We start from the raw sequence: 18,505 nt of genomic DNA, 5'->3' as shown, positions 1-18,505 counted from the left end.
AGAGAAACCGGCCGTTTTGAAAAGAGGTCGCAACCTTTTATTGACGGGATCATCATTCTTTCCCCCGCAGACCCCTCCCCCTTTTGTTGCTCGCCGCATTGATTTCTTAGACAATGAAGAAGATCCTTTGTCGACAGGGATGATGTCCTGCAGAGAGTAGGCTCATCTCCCCTCTCTCTCTCCGTGTGTCCGTGTGTGTGTGTGTGTGTGTGTGTGTGTGTGTGTGTGTGTGTGTGTGTGTGTGTGTGTGTGTGTGTGTGTGTGTGTGTGTGTGTGTGTGTGTGTGTGTGTGTGTGTGTGTGTGTGTGTGTGTGTGTGTGTGTGTGTGTGTGTGTGTGTGTGTGTGTGTGTGTGTGTGTGTGTGTGTGTGTGTGTGTGTGTGTGTGTGTGTGTGTGTGTGTGTGTGTGTGTGTGTGTGTGTGGTGTGTGCCTATTTGCCTTTTGGCTCTAGCTGCTATGATATGAATTATTGAAATACTGAACACCAGCTAGCTAATGCTGAACAGGGATTGAACTCAGTGTGGTGCAAAAAGGCCTTTATTTGTTTTTTGTTTCTTAGTTTCAAAGCTCCAGTTTTTAATCTGGCTCATAAAGCTTTGAGCAGCCTAGCACTGGTTGATATTCCACAGAATTTTTTGCACTGCTTTATGGATTAACCCTGTATCCAATGGAACAGATCAATGAGATATTTTCTTAACAATTTGATTCCTATTTATAAATGCTAGGTGACCAAAATACTTCAGCGTCTTAAAAATAGCAGCAAGGCATTTTCTTCAGTGTTTTATGATCTTTATACGACAAACCAGCTAATTCTCAAATGAGTATGAAACTATAGGACGATAATAACTCTTCTCTTCTGTCCATATAAATCAAGCTATGTTTATAGTTACATTGCATACTGGTGGAAACTTCTTAAAATAAACCTGTGACATAATTCTGGGATGAATTCCTCTCAGAAAAAAATAAAAAAGAGTTTCCTTTGTTTTGATCAAAGCCTGCCCAAACATAAGGAAGGCGCTTCGTAATGAATCTTGATATTCATGAGTGTTTCTCTTGCTCCACAGCCGATCATGAACCAGGCGGGCCTTCCACAGGGCCCCTCGGACCAAAAGGTCGTCGTGGTGACGGTGGACAACTGTGACGCCTCCGTGGCTCTCCGGTTTGGTCACATGATCGGAAACTACACCTGCTCCGCTCAGGGCAGCCAATCAGGATCCAAGAAGTGAGTCCACAGGAATTCAAAAGGATTATAAGTTCTTTCATTACAACGTTAAAATAATTAAAATGTTCGCAACAAACATTCAAAAACAACCTTTTGCTCTTTCCCTCAGATCTTACTTTATTTCTACTGTATTTTCTTCAGTAATTTAATTTATTACTTTGTTTGCAAGTGGCTCATTAATAAAGATAGTGAACTTGTTTTGAAATGAAGTGCCACCTCTCCCTGCTTTGCTTTCTCCTTTATTTGAATGTTTATCCTTCTTCATGTTTTTATCTCCAGGGGGAAAAATAACACTGCAAAACTGAACTTTGTGTTCCCCCTATTAGTGTTGTAAAGGCAGAGTAACAAACTCTGGGTGTGTAAACCTGTTTCATCTTCTCAGATCCTTGGACCTGACCGGCCCCCTGCTCCTCGGAGGGATCCCTAAACTCCCAGAGGATTTTCCTGTTCGCAACCGTCAGTTTGTGGGCTGCATGAAGAACCTGCGTATCGACAACCAGCACATAGACATGGCCAGCTTCATCGCTAACAACGGCACTCTGCCAGGTTAGTTTTGACCCTCTACTTGCCACCACACATAATACTCTACTTTATCTCTTAAACCTGCGCCTGTTTTGCAGTCAAACAATGTTTTGCTGCTGAAGAGAGAGAGGCAAAAGAAGAAAACAATTAGCTCAGCAGGGAACGGAGTCAGTGGGAAGTGATCATTGTGTCTGCTATGAATAGTTTATCACCTTCTGACTTTTTGTTACTTGGTTGAAAATGATGAAATAATTAACGTATTTTCCTGCCTTCCTAGGGTGCTCTGCCAAAAGACACTTCTGCAACAACAACCCGTGTCAGAACGGAGGAACCTGCGTGAACCTGTGGGGCTCCTTCAGTTGTGACTGCCCGCTTGGGTTTGGAGGTCAAAACTGCGAAAGAGGTGAGTGGAGATGAAAAGTGCCGCTGACCCGAGACTCAACCTGTCATCGAGTTGGAAGCTGTCATCCATCAGGTCAAAAATAAGCAGGGTGGAAACAGTTACTCATGCTCAAAAGGCTACATTTGCATTTCAAAATGAAAGCGCAACTGCAGTTATTGGTGTCAAATGAGAAATCTCAGCTTTTAGCAAACACATGACTTGATTTCAGAGATATCATGCCTCTTGGTGACAGGACAGCAGTTTGAATATCTGATTTCTGAAGGATCTGTATAAATTGTGATTGATTATCACAAAAGCTTGAGTGTGAATTTTCCCTGGTTTACAGAATGTTGAGCTCTTTAAGACTGTGAAAGACTAAAACATGTTTTTAGACTTTAGTGACCTACAGTCCAGTCGTTTATGTTTCCGACCCGGTGTTCTCCAGTGTCTGTTTTTGTTCCACCTGATCCTCTGCAGCTGTTATCTGTGCTGATTTATGGTTTACAGCAATTTGAGCCGAGACAGAGGAAGAGGAATAAGTCAAGTAAACGACAAAACAACACACCTCTTGCTTGAAGGTTGAAGTAGAATGGGTGAAAAAAGATTTGTTTCGGTGACGCATGTTCATGTGTATATTACATTATAACAGGAAGTAGGGGTTTATATTCAAATACGGTCAGGTTTGATGCATAGAGTGCATACATCTGAGTTGATGCATAGAGTGCATACATCTGAGGAAAATGGGGCACGGGATTGTAGAAGTCGAACATAATGCAGTTGTTTATGTTTAATGAGCTTTGATACCTTGAATATATTATTTTCATAAACACTCCTGATCAACACCATCATTGGAGTGTTTTTTAAATGAAGTTTATGTGGGTCAGGGGTAGGAAGAAAATCATAGATCCAGCTTGAAGATTTACTGCTTTTCTTTTGTCTTTCTTGTTAGTAAACTATATATTTTTGGTTTTCTGGACCGTTAGTAACCAGTAAGTGGTATTTTACTCAGTTTGGCGAAATTGTCATTATTCACTGACTTGAAAAATTAGAAGTTGGTTGCAGCTCTTAGATAGTGTGTGTGTGCGTAAAATGTACTATAAATATTGATCTGCTGGCTTATGCTGGCCACATGTAGCTACGGTTACAGGTGTGGTTAAAATCAGCATAACCTTCACAGTACGATTAATCAGGCAGTGGAAGTGGATTCATTTCAAAGCTTTTGCATAAACGTGAAACATTTTGACTGAAATTGCACTGCAGTTTCTTTCTTCTTCTTTGTCTCTCTCCAGCCTCCGGTTTATTTGCCGTCCCTAATCGATCATTTCGATCAGGTGCTTTGCTGCGCTTCCTACAGTGACAGCCTAATGACAGGGGCAGAGCGTCCTTTCCTGTCATGCTGTGTTCCCGTTTGAAAAAGCTGTGCTCACACACCAAGACTTCCTGCTGATGCATGAACAACACAGATACAACTGCATTCAAAATGATGTTTAATTCATGTTTTACTGCTACACTCAAGCATTTATAGTGCTCGTTTGAGTTATTAAAGATTCCCCTTCATACTCGTGTAAGATACAAATATACAGCTTTGAGGGATAATTTATGTCAAATATGTTCTTGCCAAAATAAATTAAATTCCCTTGTTAAAAAGACTTAAGATAAAATCTACTCTCTTGGCCTCATTGAAAAATCCTGAATCTATCAGTGCAAAAATATTTCTGATTCAACGGTTAACGACTTGAAAGTACGTTCTCTGTATTTGCACTGGAGGTTTGCAGGTCTGGACCCTGAATAGACTTCAAAGTTATGAGATCATAAATCCTCTTCAAAGATCACATTTAACAACATTAAGGAAAGAAATTGACCGAAAGGCGATTTTAATCATATTTTAATACATTATCTTTCAAGACAAATTGATATTTTCTTACTGACTATTTGAAGACCTTGAATAAAAGTTCACATCTAGACCATAATTCACTGGGATTTTCAATAGTGGCTGTGGTGTGGTGTTGGATGTGGATTCTTAGTTAGGCTTCCAAATTATTCCAAAATGATATATTTAAGACAAAGTATAGGAAAAAAAAGAGTAACTACTGCCAATCCTGCTTTGAAAAGACAGTGAACAAAGCCATGTTGGGGCATTGGGGACAATGTTCATTTTGAAACTCTTTTCTCGAGGCAAATGCTCACTGGGTTTTTGGAACGCTTGATTTGATTGCAGACAGCATAAAAAAGCTGGCAGACTATGTCTGATACATTTTTTTGATGTGATTACTTGGACGTGATGAGAGAACAGACTGGACTTGCTGATTGACCGCATTGCCTCACTGTGAAACTCTCTATTTATCCTCATCACTTTTTCCTACTTCTAACTCTCTCCTAACAATTTATCCGGTTTTTCAACACCTTTTTACTCCAGTGATGGCCAGCCCGCAGCGTTTCCTGGGTAACAGTCTGTTGCAGTGGAACAACATGGCGGCCGCCTCGGTCCCCTGGCACGTGGAGCTGATGTTTCGAACGCGTCAGGCCAGCGCCACACTGCTGCACATCTCCGCCGGCCAGCAGCACAACCTCACTCTGCAGGTGAGAGCAACTTGTAGCAACAGTGACACACTTAGACTCCTTTCCTTCATCCATCATCCATCTGCTGCTGACAGTTCTACTGACACAACGCATTCATTTTTAGCTTTGGGCAAAATGTTAATTAGACAAAAAAAGCAAAATGTTGAAAGATTTCTAGGTTATTTATTTTTTAATGTCTCTTAATCTGATCACAAGAGATAAATCACCTGAATTACATTGAAATAGTGAAACATATGAATGTTCTTGGTGGTTGTGAGGTCTGGCATGAAATCAGACAACACCTGTAGTTTCAAAAAGATGAAACATTTTAGGGTTGAGGCTCCACCTGTTGGCCGGTTGAGTCACTGACTGAATCAGACGATGTTGAGACAGAAACCCGAATGATCACATGCTCATTGTAGCATCTCTGTCTAGTTACAGTTTCAGCTCGCCTAGACTCTCTGATGTTGCATAACTCTCCGATAATCTATTTCCAGCTCTGCACACCTGTGATGTTTAGACTTTTGAGGTTTGAACTTGACTGCGTGAATAAAAAGACAGTCAGAATTCTCTGGTTCTCTTCATCATGTGATGCAGTGCTGATCTTGCCAGTCTTTTTTCTCCTCTGTTATTGAACATCGATTCAATCTCCCTCCTGCTGTTTCCTTCCTTTTTCCCCGGCTCTCTCCCTGCCTTTGTAGCTGCGCGGGGGGAGCGTGTTGATGGGTCTGCACAGAGGGGAAGACTCCACTCTGTCCCGGGTGGAGGAGGTGCTGGTAAACGATGGAGACTGGCATCATCTGCAGCTGGATATCAGCAGTGTGGGGGGGGCGTCCAGCCACCATAAGGCTGTGCTGTCTGTAGATCAGGGGCTCTACCTGGTGAGTGGATGTGTCCTTGTTGCTGTCAATCACCATGAATCACATCTTGTAGTTTTGCAGACATTAAATCTTTATCATGCTCCTCGTCAGGCCAGTATGGAGGTCGATGGGAAGCTGCGAGACTCCAAGCTGAAGACTGTGAGCGTTGGTGGTGTGGCAAGGCCTGATGGGAAAATTCAGCATGGTTTCCGTGGTTGTATACAGGTCCGTCCCTTCTGTAGTCCCTTACTCATATGAGCATTTGTGATCATGTCTAGCAGATATCTGAAGGTATTACACTAAGGATCTCAACTAGAAGGTATTGCTGTAGTGTTTTACAGATCAAAAGGAATCTCGATTTGGTCAAATTTGATTGAAGAAAAACATATTCAGATGCCTAGTATTCAAAGACTAGGTGTAAAAAAACAGTCATTAATAATCTGTTGAAACCTGTATATTTAAATCCACTGGTTCAAATAACTTTTCCTTCTGTTTTTAACCCTTTTCTACTTGCCCTTTGATATAAAATCATTCTAACTCAGGATTGTTTGAAGTTTTAACTTCTTGACTTAATGATGGAGTGCAGCTAAACATATATTAATACCAGAGCACACAAAATGCACACAGACTTAAAGTGTTTTTATAACACTCCTTTAATTTCCCGCAAATCGCGCTGTCTGTTTCACCAAATTGCAATTTGCAGCACAGGATCATTTACTCTTTTGCTCGCAAACACATTACTGTGTTGTGTTTCCAAGGATACCTTTGTGTGATTAATTGTTTGTTTGCCTCCAGGGTCTGCGTGTGGGCGGGGCTCTGAGTCTGTCTCAGGCGAGGAAGGTGAACGTGGAGCTGGGCTGCAGCGTGCCCGACCCCTGCAGCTCCAACCCCTGCCCCTTCAGCAGCTACTGCAGCGACGACTGGGACTCCTTCTCATGCACCTGCCTCGCCGGTCAGTCCACGCACTGCTCAGAAACACAAAACCATGGTCCTAACGTTTGCAGAGGTTCATACTGCTGTAAATGTTATTTCAGCCTATATACAATGATGTCTGTAAAAGCTCAATGGCAACACAGAAAAGTAACAGAGTTCAGACATAAATCTTTCTCTTTCTCTCTGCTTACCACAGTTTATTGGCCATACCTTTTTTGTTCCATCACAACAGCTCATTCTCCTTTGTTTACAGGCTACCATGGCAGCAACTGCACTGATGTGTGCTCGTTAAACCCGTGTGAGCACGAGTCAACCTGCAGCAGGAAGCCCAGCTCCCCTCGTGGTTACACGTGTGACTGTCCCAGCCACTACTTCGGCCATTACTGCGAGAAAAAGTACAGTTTTCCCAATTTACTTTCAAATGTGCGCCTGTTAGGGCTGAGGGATATAGCCAAGGTACACTGGCCGTTTCTCAATCGCTACTACACATGCTGCAGAGCAACTATTTCAAGTATACTACGTCATAGAGTGGCGCAGAATGCATTTAAACAGTCCTTCGGCACCACCCGTAGTATACTTGAAATAGTTGCTCTGCAGCAGTTTTACTTGCGATTGAGAAACGGCCACAGTCTTTATAAAGGTCATTTCATGTCTTGGTAACTAATTGAAAAAAAGAATAGTCAATATGAAAAAAACAAATCCCATGTTAACCATCTGTGTGAGTTTAATAACTGACAGAGCAATACTAGATATTTTATCATTTAATTCATAATTGTGAAAAAACTGAAAAATGATATTCCAGCTGTACACAGACTGTGTTAACATGTGTGCACACAAATAGAGTTTTCAAATAAGGACAATAGTTGGATTTACCCAGATGCCTGTTTGTTAATTGCAGTGAACTGAGTAGTTAGTTCTAAGTCTGTGCTTGTCATGTTGTGTCAGTTGTGGTTCTTCTTGTTTTGTGTCTTTTATTACTCTAAATTAATCAACGTTATGCCTCCAGGACCGACTTGCCGTGTCCCCGAGGCTGGTGGGGTCACAAGACGTGCGGCCCCTGTAACTGTCCGACAGACAAAGGCTTCGACTCTGACTGCAACAAGACGAGCGGAGAGTGCCGCTGCAAGGTGAGCGTGTGCCGACCTGCAGCTCTGCGTCATCGCTCTGTAACAGACAGACTAATAAACGTATTCAACTGTTTCTCAATGACATAGATACCACACATTAATTACAGTACTCTGTGTGTGAAGCAAGTATACAGGAAATCAATAAACAGCAGTGTGTTTAAGAAAATTAAGTATTCTGTCTATTTGAAAGAGAGCTGCAACAAATAAACATGAAAAAAGGTGTGGGGGTTTAGAGATAGATCATTTGTTTTTTTATTCAAACTTTATTGAGTTTAATTAGATATATTTTCTTTATTCTTATTCTTATTATTATGAATACAAATAATAAAGAGGTAATCTGCAAAGATAAATAGGTCAACCTTTAATACATTTAAATTTGAATATAAATGTTATTAATTAATCCCTAAATGTTTTAATTATCAATTAATTTATTGGAGATTTTAAAGAAAAGATATGTTCAATTATCTGATTCATGCTTTTGGTTTCTTTACACCTCTTTTAACTGATTATATTTAAGATGTGGTCAAAACTACACATTTGAAGACGTCATATTGGGCTAAAGAAACAATGATCCAAATACTTTTCGGACATTTTACCGACCAAACAACTTATATCAATCAAGAAAACAATTGACAGATAATTCAACAATGACATTTGTGGGTTTCGCCTTCTAAATCAGCAACTTTCTCCCGTTTCCAGGACAACCACTACCGTCCTGAGAGCAGCGACACCTGCCTGCTGTGCGACTGCTACCCGGTGGGCTCGTTCTCCAGAGTGTGTGACCGAGAGAGCGGCCAGTGTCAGTGTAAACCCGGAGTCATCGGGCGCCAGTGTGACCGCTGCGACAACCCCTTCGCCGAGGTTTCTCCAAACGGCTGTGAAGGTCAGAATGCTTCAGATTATTGTAGAGTCATTATTCATTCATAAGCCCTGCTTTATTATAGCTACAAGTATATTAAACCCTTTTCCATTTGTATCCTCATCACCATCATCTCTGCTCTCTTTCCTGCTCCATCTCTCTCAGTGATCTATGACAGCTGCCCTCAGGCCATCGAGGCCGGGATCTGGTGGCCCAGGACCAAGTTCGGTCTCCCTGCTGCCGTTCACTGTCCCAGGGGAACGCTCGGTATGATGGCAGCTCCTCTAATTACCATATAATAATGGCAATATATACTTGCCTCAAGCTGCAGTCCTACCCTCTCATTTGACAACCCCCCCTCTCTCTCTCTCTGTTTCTCCTTCCTCTCAGGCACTGCAATCCGTCACTGTGATGAGCACAAGGGCTGGCTGCCTCCCAATCTCTTCAACTGTACCTCCGTCACCTTCAGCAAGCTCAAAGTCCTGGTGGGTATTCTCTCCCTGTCAGTTTTTAAATGTACCAATTCCAAAAATAACATCCTTGTCTGCAAAGTTGTGGATATGGTCCTTGTGATTTAAACAGGCCTGAGGGCTTTTACATTTAGAAATCTAGCAATCATGTTTTTAATATTGTTATTGAGACATTTTCCTATGTATGTTTTAGTAATGAAGCCCCAACTAATATAATATTTTCTGATTCTTCCCCCAGTCTGAAAAGATTTCCCGCAACGCCTCGCTCCTGGACTCTGGACACGTCCAGCAGACGGCAGCCATGCTGGCCAACGCCACCTCGCACACGGAGAAGTACTACGGCAGCGATGTGAAAGTGGCGTACCGGCTCACACAGAGTCTGCTGCAGCATGAGAGCACCCAGCAGGGCTTCAACCTCACCGCTACGCAGGACGTCCACTTCACTGAGGTGAACAAACACAGCTCTATGGAAACTATGGAAACACATGAAACTAAATAAAGACAAAGCATTTCTGCAGTTTTAGCACTGAACAAAAAAAAGCCAGCTTTCCAGCCTTTCATGCTGTATCCACAGGGAAGACTTCACACTCATTTTCGCTCTCCGCTGTGGCCTCCTGTCACACTGACCGCTCGCTGTTTTTCTTGCAGAATCTGGTCCGTGTGGGCAGTGCCATCCTGGGTCCAGACACGCGGACGCACTGGGAGCTGATCCAGCACTCGGAGGGCGGCACAGCAGCGTTGCTGCGCCACTATGAGGACTACGCCAACACACTGGCACAGAACATGAGGAAAACCTACCTCAGCCCCTTCACCATCGTCACACCACACATAGGTGAGCTGCACCAGGAAGCACAACGTGTTATTGCCAAAGCCTCTGGGTATTTTACAGCAGGATAGATCCAGTTTACTGACACATTTATCTACTAGCTTCTCCACACGGTCCCAACTCTCAAAACGTTAACTAATTCATCAATTGATTAATAATTTCAGCATTAATTTAAGTCTTATAAAACATTAATAAAGAAAGAATAGTGTCACTCCAATAAGCCCTGTAATTACTTTTGGGCTAGATCTGATATTTTCTGGACTCAAGATATGATTTGAAGGCTTAAATTCTCTGGTTAAAGAAGGAGTCCAGTTTCATCAGCTCAGCTCTCTGCCTGTCTGTGTGTTTCTCGCAGTCATCTCTGTGGACCGACTGAAAAAGATGAATTTCGCCGGAGCCAAACTCCCGCGGTACCAGTCCCTGAGGGGCCCTCGTCCTGCGGACCTGGAGACGGCCGTCACGCTGCCCGATTCAGTCTTCCAGCTGCCTGTGGACACCAAGGGACACAGACACCTTGACGTCTTCCCGGAGTCCTCGCTGAGGAACCGCTCGTCCAACAGGAAGAGACGACACCCTGAGGACAACCAGCAGGACGCCATCGCCAGTGTGATCATCTTCCACAGCCTGGCCTCGCTGCTACCAGAGAGCTACGATCCTGACAAGAGGAGTCTGCGGTAAGAACGGTTCATATAATAAACCTGTGTTAGAGCTGCGTTATAGATACTTTTGTTGGACAAATTGTAGTCCCAGAAGTTATGCGTTAAACAATATTATTGTTATTGTAAGACCTTTTAACCTTTGTCATGGCCACATGTTGGCTGAAATACAATGTTAAATAAACAAACACAATGTTAACACAACAGCAATATGAAGGTCAGACAAATAATCAAGGTCATAATTATCATGAACTGTAAGGTCAGGGCCGCCCCTCCCTACACGCAGATCACGCAGACTGCGTGGTGCCTCACCTCGCGGAGGGGGCCTCATTTTGCAGAGGGGCCTCATTTTGCAGAGGGGCCCTCATTTTGAAGAGGGAGCCTCATCTGAAGTGCAAAGGCGGCGCACCTACAGTGTAGCGTGCCCCCCGTCGTCGTTGTCGCGAAACAGAGGGCCTCATCATATAACTTTGCTTGGGGCCACAAGTTGTGTGTAAGGTGATTGGAACGTAAAAACATGCCATGAAGTGAAGTGATTGCACAGTCTCAAGCATTTGAAATTGATGCACTGGATTTCCCTGCTAATCCTCACAAGGATAACATAAAGGGACTTTAATTGAATGGTTCAAATATCAGTGAATCTCCTCTTTGCTCATATTCAATTCAGATTATTTTCTTGTTATTAGGACGTTAGAGCTTTCTTTTAATCTTTTTTTCCTAAATAGATTGTCCTGACAAACTGAAAATGTTGATATTTAAGAATTATACCATTGTTTTTATTTAAAGAGGACACATGATGTCAATGATTACATAAATCCCCTCAGAGTGAAACGGTTCCCTGTATGTCTTTTTATCATTTCCATCAGGGTGCCCAAGCGTCCGGTCATCAACTCGCCGGTGGTGAGCATCACGGTGCACGACAACGACGAGCTGCTGCAGCACACGCTGGACAAACCCATCACTGTGCAGTTCCGCCTGGTGACCACCGAGGAGCGCTCCAAACCCATCTGCGTCTTCTGGAACCACACCATACTGTGAGTGCAGACACCATGTCGAGATTATCTGTCCAATATAACTGCAAGTCATCCAATGCTCATCAAAATAATTTATGTTTAAAAATCTTACATAAATCACTTTCTTACATTTTGTTTTGAAACCAATTCAGTTTATTGCATCACAGTGTCATTTTTAAGGGGAAAACAAACAATATTAAGAAGATTATCCAGTCCCCTTGCATAACTAAAGGATCAAACATTACAATAAGACACACAGAGATAATAATAATAAACATGAAATTGTGTTATTCTCACTTCGCCCTCTGCGCTTTGGGTTTATTTTCAGTGGCGGGAACGGCGGCTGGTCAGCGAAGGGGTGCGAGGTCGTCTTCAGAAACAACACCCACATCAGCTGTCAGTGTTATCACATGACCAGCTTCGCGGTGCTCATGGACATCTCCAGAAGAGAGGTGAGCAACACTTAAAAAATGACACTTCACTAAAACCTGAGATAATTATATAAAGATAATTTATGAATAGATCACTTGTTAATAGTACCTAAAGACACTTTACATAAGTTTAAATGATCATATAAAAGAATACACTAAGCAAACAATAGATGTGATTTATATTTGTTCTCTTAATCGTGATGTTTGCGTCAGAACGGAGAGATTCTGCCAGTCAAAATACTGACGTGGAGTACAGTGGGAGTGACGATGGGCTTCCTCTTCCTCACCTCGATATTCCTCCTCTGCCTGAGAGCCATGCAGTGCAACAAGACGAGCATCATCAGCAATGGAGGCGTCGCTCTCTTCTTCTCTGAGCTCATCTTCATACTGGGCATCAACCAGGCAGACAACCCGGTAAATATTTCTGTTCTATATTTATGTGACTTGATGTTTCTTTTAATCTTGAAATATTTCAAACGTCCGTATCTGTTTCTCCCCTCCTTTTCTTTGCAGTTTGTGTGCACAGTCATGGCAATCCTGCTGCACTTCTTCTACCTCTGCACCTTCTCCTGGCTCTTCCTGGAGGGGCTGCACGTCTACCGCATGATCAGCGAGGTGCGAGACATCAACTACGGACCAATGAGATTCTACTACCTGATTGGCTGGGGAGTGCCCGCCTTCATCACAGGTCAGAACCCTCGTATAATCACAAATACAATCACCAAGAGACACCTGCTGTACGAGGGAGAGCCTCATCCAATGTGTGTCTTGTATTACATTTCTAAAAGCAGCATATTACAAGTGCTTTTGAGCCCTACCAGTTATAGAAATCTATCTGGAGACATAACACTTTATAGAAATATAGAGAAAACATTTTCACTTATATAATTAAATATAATTCAAACCTACTGGCTAAAGAAGCTGACCTCACTCCATGGACGCCTGGCAGCACCTCCAAAGGTGGCTGAGAAGACAGAGCTAAGATCCTGTGGGACTTCCAGATACAGACTCTGATCAAATGGTAATGGCTAACCAACCAGACGAACAGCAGAATAAGGCAATGGTTATGGATATAACAATCCCAAGCAACCGCAACATTAGGAAAAGTTAACACAATAATATTTGGAAATAACAGGGGCTCAGAGAGGAGCTAGAGAAGATTCGGAAAGTGAAGGCAACAGTGGTGATCAGAGCCCCTTGGAAAGAAACCCCCAAACTCGGAGATTGGCTTCAGCAAATCCAAGGAACTGTATCAGAGATTTTGTATCTGTTATAAATCAAGAACATTACTGTTGGACACAACCATTGAGTTTGATAAACAGCCTATTTACATAGTTGTTCCGGGGTCAGGCGGGCATTAAAAACACAATACAAACCATGGGTCTTTCTCTGTTGGACTGCAGGTCTGGCAGTGGGACTGGACCCTGAAGGCTACGGGAACCCTGACTTCTGTTGGCTCTCCATGTACGACACTCTCATCTGGAGTTTTGCTGGACCCATCGCCATGGTGGTTTCGGTGAGTCCTGCACATCCAGACTGTTGTCTCATCTCTTAAACACATGACAACAGCAGCCTCCATCACTTTTTAAAGGCTCACATAAACTAATAAAATACAAAAAATCTACAAAATGTCATAGACGTTTAAATGCAGGAAGTTTAGCTGTGTTAGTATGTTTCACAATCTATATATGTATCATCTATGCCTGACAGTCCAAAAATGCTGACTCATGATGCTGACTCAGGTGTTGTTGTGACAGGGAACACACCCGTCTCTGTTCATTTGGGTGTGTAAAGAAAATATTAGACATGACTGTGACAGAAAGAGGACTCGTGCCAGGATGTTAGCAGTGATGCAGTTTGGCTTTGTGTCTACAGATGAACGTCTTCCTGTACATCCTGTCGTCCCGAGCCTCCTGCTCAACGAAACACCTCAGCCTGGAGAAGAAAGAGCCTCGTGTGTGAGTGCATCAACATGTTATAAGACATTTTGCTGATGTAGTTATATTTAGGCTTTGTCTTTGAAATTCCCAGCCTGGAATATCAAACTTTCAAGTAAAACTGGACCAACAAGATCCACACTGACATCAGACCTTTTCCTCTGATCCACCCTATCAACAGCTCAGTTATCTGTCCCTGTAGCTCCAGATGGAAATCATGGCAAACTATTATTAATTTTAAAATGTCAGTCATTTTTTCAATGAAATAGTATAAAATAATATATATGTATATACATTCAGGTCTCCAGCTGCACAAGGGCAGGATGTGCTGCTTCTCTGTAATACAATACCTGGATAAAGGACGTCAGTTTGGCTATTTTCAATTTTTTTTTACATTTCATAGACCAAACTATCATTTAATTATAAAACTCATAATAGTCCAATATTTAATTTTACAATACATTATTTTCAGTTGTTGATGGTAGTGTCATCTTTACACAGCAACATTTACTATGAGTTTTTATGATTTTTCAAAAATTATTTTTCAGGACATACTATACTTATACATTTGTATAGCTCACTATACTCTGCCTTTTTCTATAAATACATTTTATTATTTCTTTCATGACTTAAATGGTAAATGGACTGTACTTATATAGCTCTTTCACACCTCATTCATACAGAGCAGTGCCAATTGCTCTTGGAAACCAAAATTCCCAGACATTCCCACACCGTTGTCCTTGAGTAACTCGGGGTTAAGTATCTTGCCTAAGGATACATCAACCTGCCTGATCGCCCTTACTATTCTATGATTCTTTTTTTAAACCGTAGGCTTTTTAATCTTCCACATTTCACAGCAAATACACGGTCCTGATGAAAAGTTTTATTAGATTTGGGACTTTGTTGCACCACAGTTATCCTTTGTTTGTGTTCGTGATCACAGCTCTTCACAGGACAAAACGTGCTCTGTTCCTCTGATTTTACTGCACTTCTGATGTTGGCTGCTGGTCGCTTCTCATCAGTCTTCATCCTCAGATCGATGAATTTTCAGAAACATTCCTGACAGCTCCTCACTAACTTCTCATGTGATCCTGCAGCTCCGGCCTGAAGACGGCAGCTGGCGTGCTCCTCCTGGTTTCCGTCACGTGTTTCCTGGCGCTCCTCTCCGTCAACAGCGACATGATCATCTTCCACTACCTGTTCGCTGGCTTCAACTGTGTGCAGGTGAGCCATCCATTTCCCGCCTAAACTGTTTACACTTGTTATTTCTGTCGTTTTTCCTGAGCCTCTTTCCTCTTCTGTCCCCAAACCACAGGGTCCGTTTATTTTCTTTTTCCGCATAGTCTTCAACAAGGAAGCAAGGACTGCCATGAAATACTGCTGCAGCCGCAAACGCCCCGATCATATGATCAAATCCAAGAATTCTGTGAGTCCCTCACCGAAAATACTCCAATCAGTCAGACAGACAATCTCTGTGATGTAGAGCTCAGCATGAGTTTCATGTAGGGAGCTTTTCTAAAAACATCAGTTATTATCATTATTCTGTTCCAAAGAACAATAAACCACCAAGTAACAAGTGCATAGAAACTGTCTAGATATAACTTTCACCTTTAAGTATTAGGTACTGATATATTATGGTGGTTTTCCTCTGTGCGGTTGTTGTCCATTATTCTGATGTTTTTTTTAATATGGAAGTTCATGATTTTCACATGTTTTTCTAAACGTTCACATCTTCAATAGAAACCAATTAGCTCTGTACTGATATGGAAGCACTAGAAGGCCGTAATAGTTGTAGAAAAAAAAATGCAAAAAATGCAAATCTTGTCCTTCATATGATCCAAGAGAGAAAGGTTCAGACTGAAAACACTTGATTTTCCCAAATGTTTTTCCATTGTGGATTTAAAACGAACTTTTTGGAAAAATCTAGAAAGGGGGAAATGTAACTACATGAATTCAGACATGTGGTTCTCAAAGTAATAAGCTGTTATTTTATTAGGTGATTGTTTGTACATTCTAATTCTAATTGTCTTTCTTTGTTTCTGTTTGTGCGACCCACAGAGGGAATCTTAGATTTGTTGACAACAAGAAAAATATATCTATAAAATTATTTCTTCCAGCTTAAAGTTTTTTTTTTTTTAACAGCTGGACCGCACAAAATCACATAATAAACCCTCCATGTTAAATCTGTATAGGTGTTTTTCAATTCCTAAACCACTCATCTATACTGTGCAGGGCTACAAATGCAACACTAACTACATGGACGGCCGGTTGTACCACCTTCCCTTTGGAGACTCCAGCGTGTCTCTGAATGGAACCATGCAGAGCGGAAAGAGCCAGCAGAGCTACGTGCCCTTTGTCCTCAGGTAGGAAAACGAACTAAAAATAGTGAGATGAGAATAATATGCTGCATGACAGAGTGACAGGAGCAGCTGTACACTGACTTCTTGTCTCTTTTCAGGGACGATGGGTTGAGTACCAGCCAGGCGCACATCGCTCTGAACGACCACACGTCACTCTTCCATGAAAACAAGGAGCACCCGGACGGTAACACTCTCATTACTCTCACTCAGCGCTCAGTTTACTGCAGTGATCGGTACGGCCATGTCACCCTCTCCTCTCGTGTGTTTCAGATCACGACAGCGACTCGGACAGTGACTTGTCTCTAGAGGACGACCAGAGCGGCTCCTACGCCTCCACACACTCCTCCGACAGCGAGGACGACGAGGGACCACTCTCTCCAAATGAATGCTGGGAAAACATGGCGTCTAATGGGGCCAAGAGACCACAGCCAAACGGTACTGATCCCCACCCCGCCTCTTCAAATCATCTAGATCACTTTTCCTATCCAACTAATATTCCAAAGAAATACAAATGATAGTAGGACTGACGGAGAGCCTTCCTCAGTTTATTAAACCTTCACATGCTATTGTTTGTTATTTAGAATTATTAAAAATATATATATGTATTTCCACCAAAACATATTGTAAAATGTTGCTTTTGTTTCTCAAAATTGGTTGGGCATGTTTAATTTCTGGCTGCCTAGATAAGGGAATACCATCACATCTTGTTATCGGTAGAAATATGTTTTGTTTTAAAATCAGAAATTCAGGAAGTAAAATGAAATCAGGAAACAATGGAGTATTATTCTTAAGATCGTTTCAGGATTTAAATATATAAATACCTTCAGAACAACAGGGATTTGAATGAATTGCTAATGCATGAGAGGCACTGAATCGGACTAATTTAAACTAATGTAACTTCAACTTTTGAAGACCGCACGTTCAATAACCAGCAGTAATGATAGATTTTATTTGTGGAGAGGCAACCCATCTCTTCCTGTTTAACTATAAGGATTTAATTGTCATAGTTACTGTTACATGTGTTTTTTCCCACATGTCATGTTGTCTCTGCAGAAAACAGTGTGAGTAAGATGTACTGGCCTGATGATGAGGGAGAGCTCACAGGAACGGACAGACTGAAGACTGACACTCCGACCGATCAGGAGCTGAGTCTTGGCCGTGACACCCGGGGGTTAACAGACGACCGCGGCCAGGACGCCATGACGACGCTGCTGCCCAGCCTGCCACACATCTACACCCACCCCCACAGAGGTGAGTTTTAGCTCAATGCAAATACCTTTGCATGTTGTTGTGAGTTTCAACAACACCATTTTCTTGTTGAGAAAATACCATTAATACGTGGTCTATTTTCTATTTTGAGAAATAAATCAAGTCTCAAGTAATCAAGTATTATGTTGGGATGATGACACAAGGGAAACCGCAAGGAAAAAAGGTTATCCTATTATATTACAGGCAAATTATTATTCTAAGAATGATAATGAATAACTTGTTGATTGTTTTTATCCTCCACAGGGATCCTAAAGAAGAAGCAGCTCTCTCCTATAGTTGAGAGGAACGGTCTAAACCGCATCCACAACGAGCTCTGTGAAGACGCCCCCCCCGGCTCGGCGTCCCCACAGGGGTCGTCCTCCAGTGAAGGGCGGCGGCGCCCGGCTAACCCCGGTCGGCATGATCAGATGAACGGTGTCGCCATGAGCATCAAGGCGGGGACGGTGGACGGGGACTCGTCAGGATCAGAGTGAGTAATATCTCAAAAAGCAATATCACATATAAGCAGTAAAGTGTTGTTTTATACCTGTAAGTGTCTGCGTCAAACTGCCAGTGCCGTCTTCCTCAGTGATTGTGGTTTTCATTACTTGTAGTCTGTCTCATTCACCTAATTATCTTAAGTGTTAAACCAAATGAAGACAGCATCCATCGTGCTGTTACCCACAGTGTGCACTTCAGTGTGGAGGAATCCTAAAGTTTTAAAGACGCTGTGACTCAACAGTGAACCTACTGTAAATGTACTTCTGGGTGATAAGGCTAATTAACGCTGACTTTAAGAACAGAGCGTGTATGATTAACTCCTACATCCATCTGGTGAATTATTGATGCAAATCTAATCATATTTAGCCTACTCAATACTTTACTAAAGTACAATTCTGAGACCCTACGTTTAGTTGATTTGAAGATTCAGATACAATGTATATCCAACAAATTATATTATATTATAATTAATCAATCCATTGTTACTAATGAAGATATAAAACAATAATAATTTACCTTGTATTTCCATATAACTGTATTGCTACTTATTTAAGTAAAATATCTGAGTATTTCCTTCATTACTAAATTTAGAGGAAGTA

At 42.0% G+C, this 18,505-nt stretch overlaps 1 protein-coding gene and 1 long non-coding RNA gene across 4 annotated transcripts in view; one reads left to right on the top strand and one right to left on the bottom strand.

Moving 5' to 3' along the window:
* celsr2 (cadherin, EGF LAG seven-pass G-type receptor 2) overlaps positions 1 to 18,505 on the top strand; it is a 60,383-nt gene that overhangs the window by 39,927 nt on the left and 1,951 nt on the right. For all 3 annotated transcript variants that reach the window (XM_079681261.1, XM_079681260.1, XM_079681259.1), the window contains exons 6-33: positions 1,065 to 1,222; positions 1,605 to 1,768; positions 2,022 to 2,147; positions 4,543 to 4,706; positions 5,387 to 5,566; positions 5,657 to 5,770; positions 6,341 to 6,497; positions 6,732 to 6,873; positions 7,485 to 7,605; positions 8,305 to 8,488; positions 8,630 to 8,731; positions 8,855 to 8,949; positions 9,173 to 9,382; positions 9,583 to 9,766; positions 10,116 to 10,434; positions 11,283 to 11,450; positions 11,758 to 11,881; positions 12,074 to 12,274; positions 12,374 to 12,548; positions 13,264 to 13,376; positions 13,736 to 13,818; positions 14,895 to 15,021; positions 15,113 to 15,223; positions 16,030 to 16,160; positions 16,256 to 16,341; positions 16,428 to 16,592; positions 17,211 to 17,408; positions 17,670 to 17,895. In XM_079681261.1, the coding sequence (XP_079537387.1) occupies positions 1,065 to 1,222; positions 1,605 to 1,768; positions 2,022 to 2,147; positions 4,543 to 4,706; positions 5,387 to 5,566; positions 5,657 to 5,770; positions 6,341 to 6,497; positions 6,732 to 6,873; positions 7,485 to 7,605; positions 8,305 to 8,488; positions 8,630 to 8,731; positions 8,855 to 8,949; positions 9,173 to 9,382; positions 9,583 to 9,766; positions 10,116 to 10,434; positions 11,283 to 11,450; positions 11,758 to 11,881; positions 12,074 to 12,274; positions 12,374 to 12,548; positions 13,264 to 13,376; positions 13,736 to 13,818; positions 14,895 to 15,021; positions 15,113 to 15,223; positions 16,030 to 16,160; positions 16,256 to 16,341; positions 16,428 to 16,592; positions 17,211 to 17,408; positions 17,670 to 17,895 (4,328 nt within the window). The remainder of the gene's footprint in view (positions 1 to 1,064; positions 1,223 to 1,604; positions 1,769 to 2,021; positions 2,148 to 4,542; positions 4,707 to 5,386; positions 5,567 to 5,656; positions 5,771 to 6,340; positions 6,498 to 6,731; positions 6,874 to 7,484; positions 7,606 to 8,304; positions 8,489 to 8,629; positions 8,732 to 8,854; positions 8,950 to 9,172; positions 9,383 to 9,582; positions 9,767 to 10,115; positions 10,435 to 11,282; positions 11,451 to 11,757; positions 11,882 to 12,073; positions 12,275 to 12,373; positions 12,549 to 13,263; positions 13,377 to 13,735; positions 13,819 to 14,894; positions 15,022 to 15,112; positions 15,224 to 16,029; positions 16,161 to 16,255; positions 16,342 to 16,427; positions 16,593 to 17,210; positions 17,409 to 17,669; positions 17,896 to 18,505) is intronic.
* On the bottom strand, positions 5,697 to 6,826 carry LOC307039329. The gene is made up of 3 exons (XR_013808203.1): positions 6,689 to 6,826; positions 6,309 to 6,510; positions 5,697 to 5,830 (listed from the first exon to the last, which is right to left on the bottom strand). It is a non-coding gene; the product is annotated as an uncharacterized lncRNA (long non-coding RNA).

Source organism: Notothenia rossii, assembly GCF_949606895.1.
Source record: "Notothenia rossii genome assembly, chromosome: 5".
Classification (NCBI taxonomy): Eukaryota; Metazoa; Chordata; class Actinopteri; order Perciformes; family Nototheniidae; genus Notothenia; species Notothenia rossii.
The sequence above is the reverse complement of the archived record's forward strand: the minus strand, read 5'-3'. Positions and strand labels throughout refer to the sequence as shown.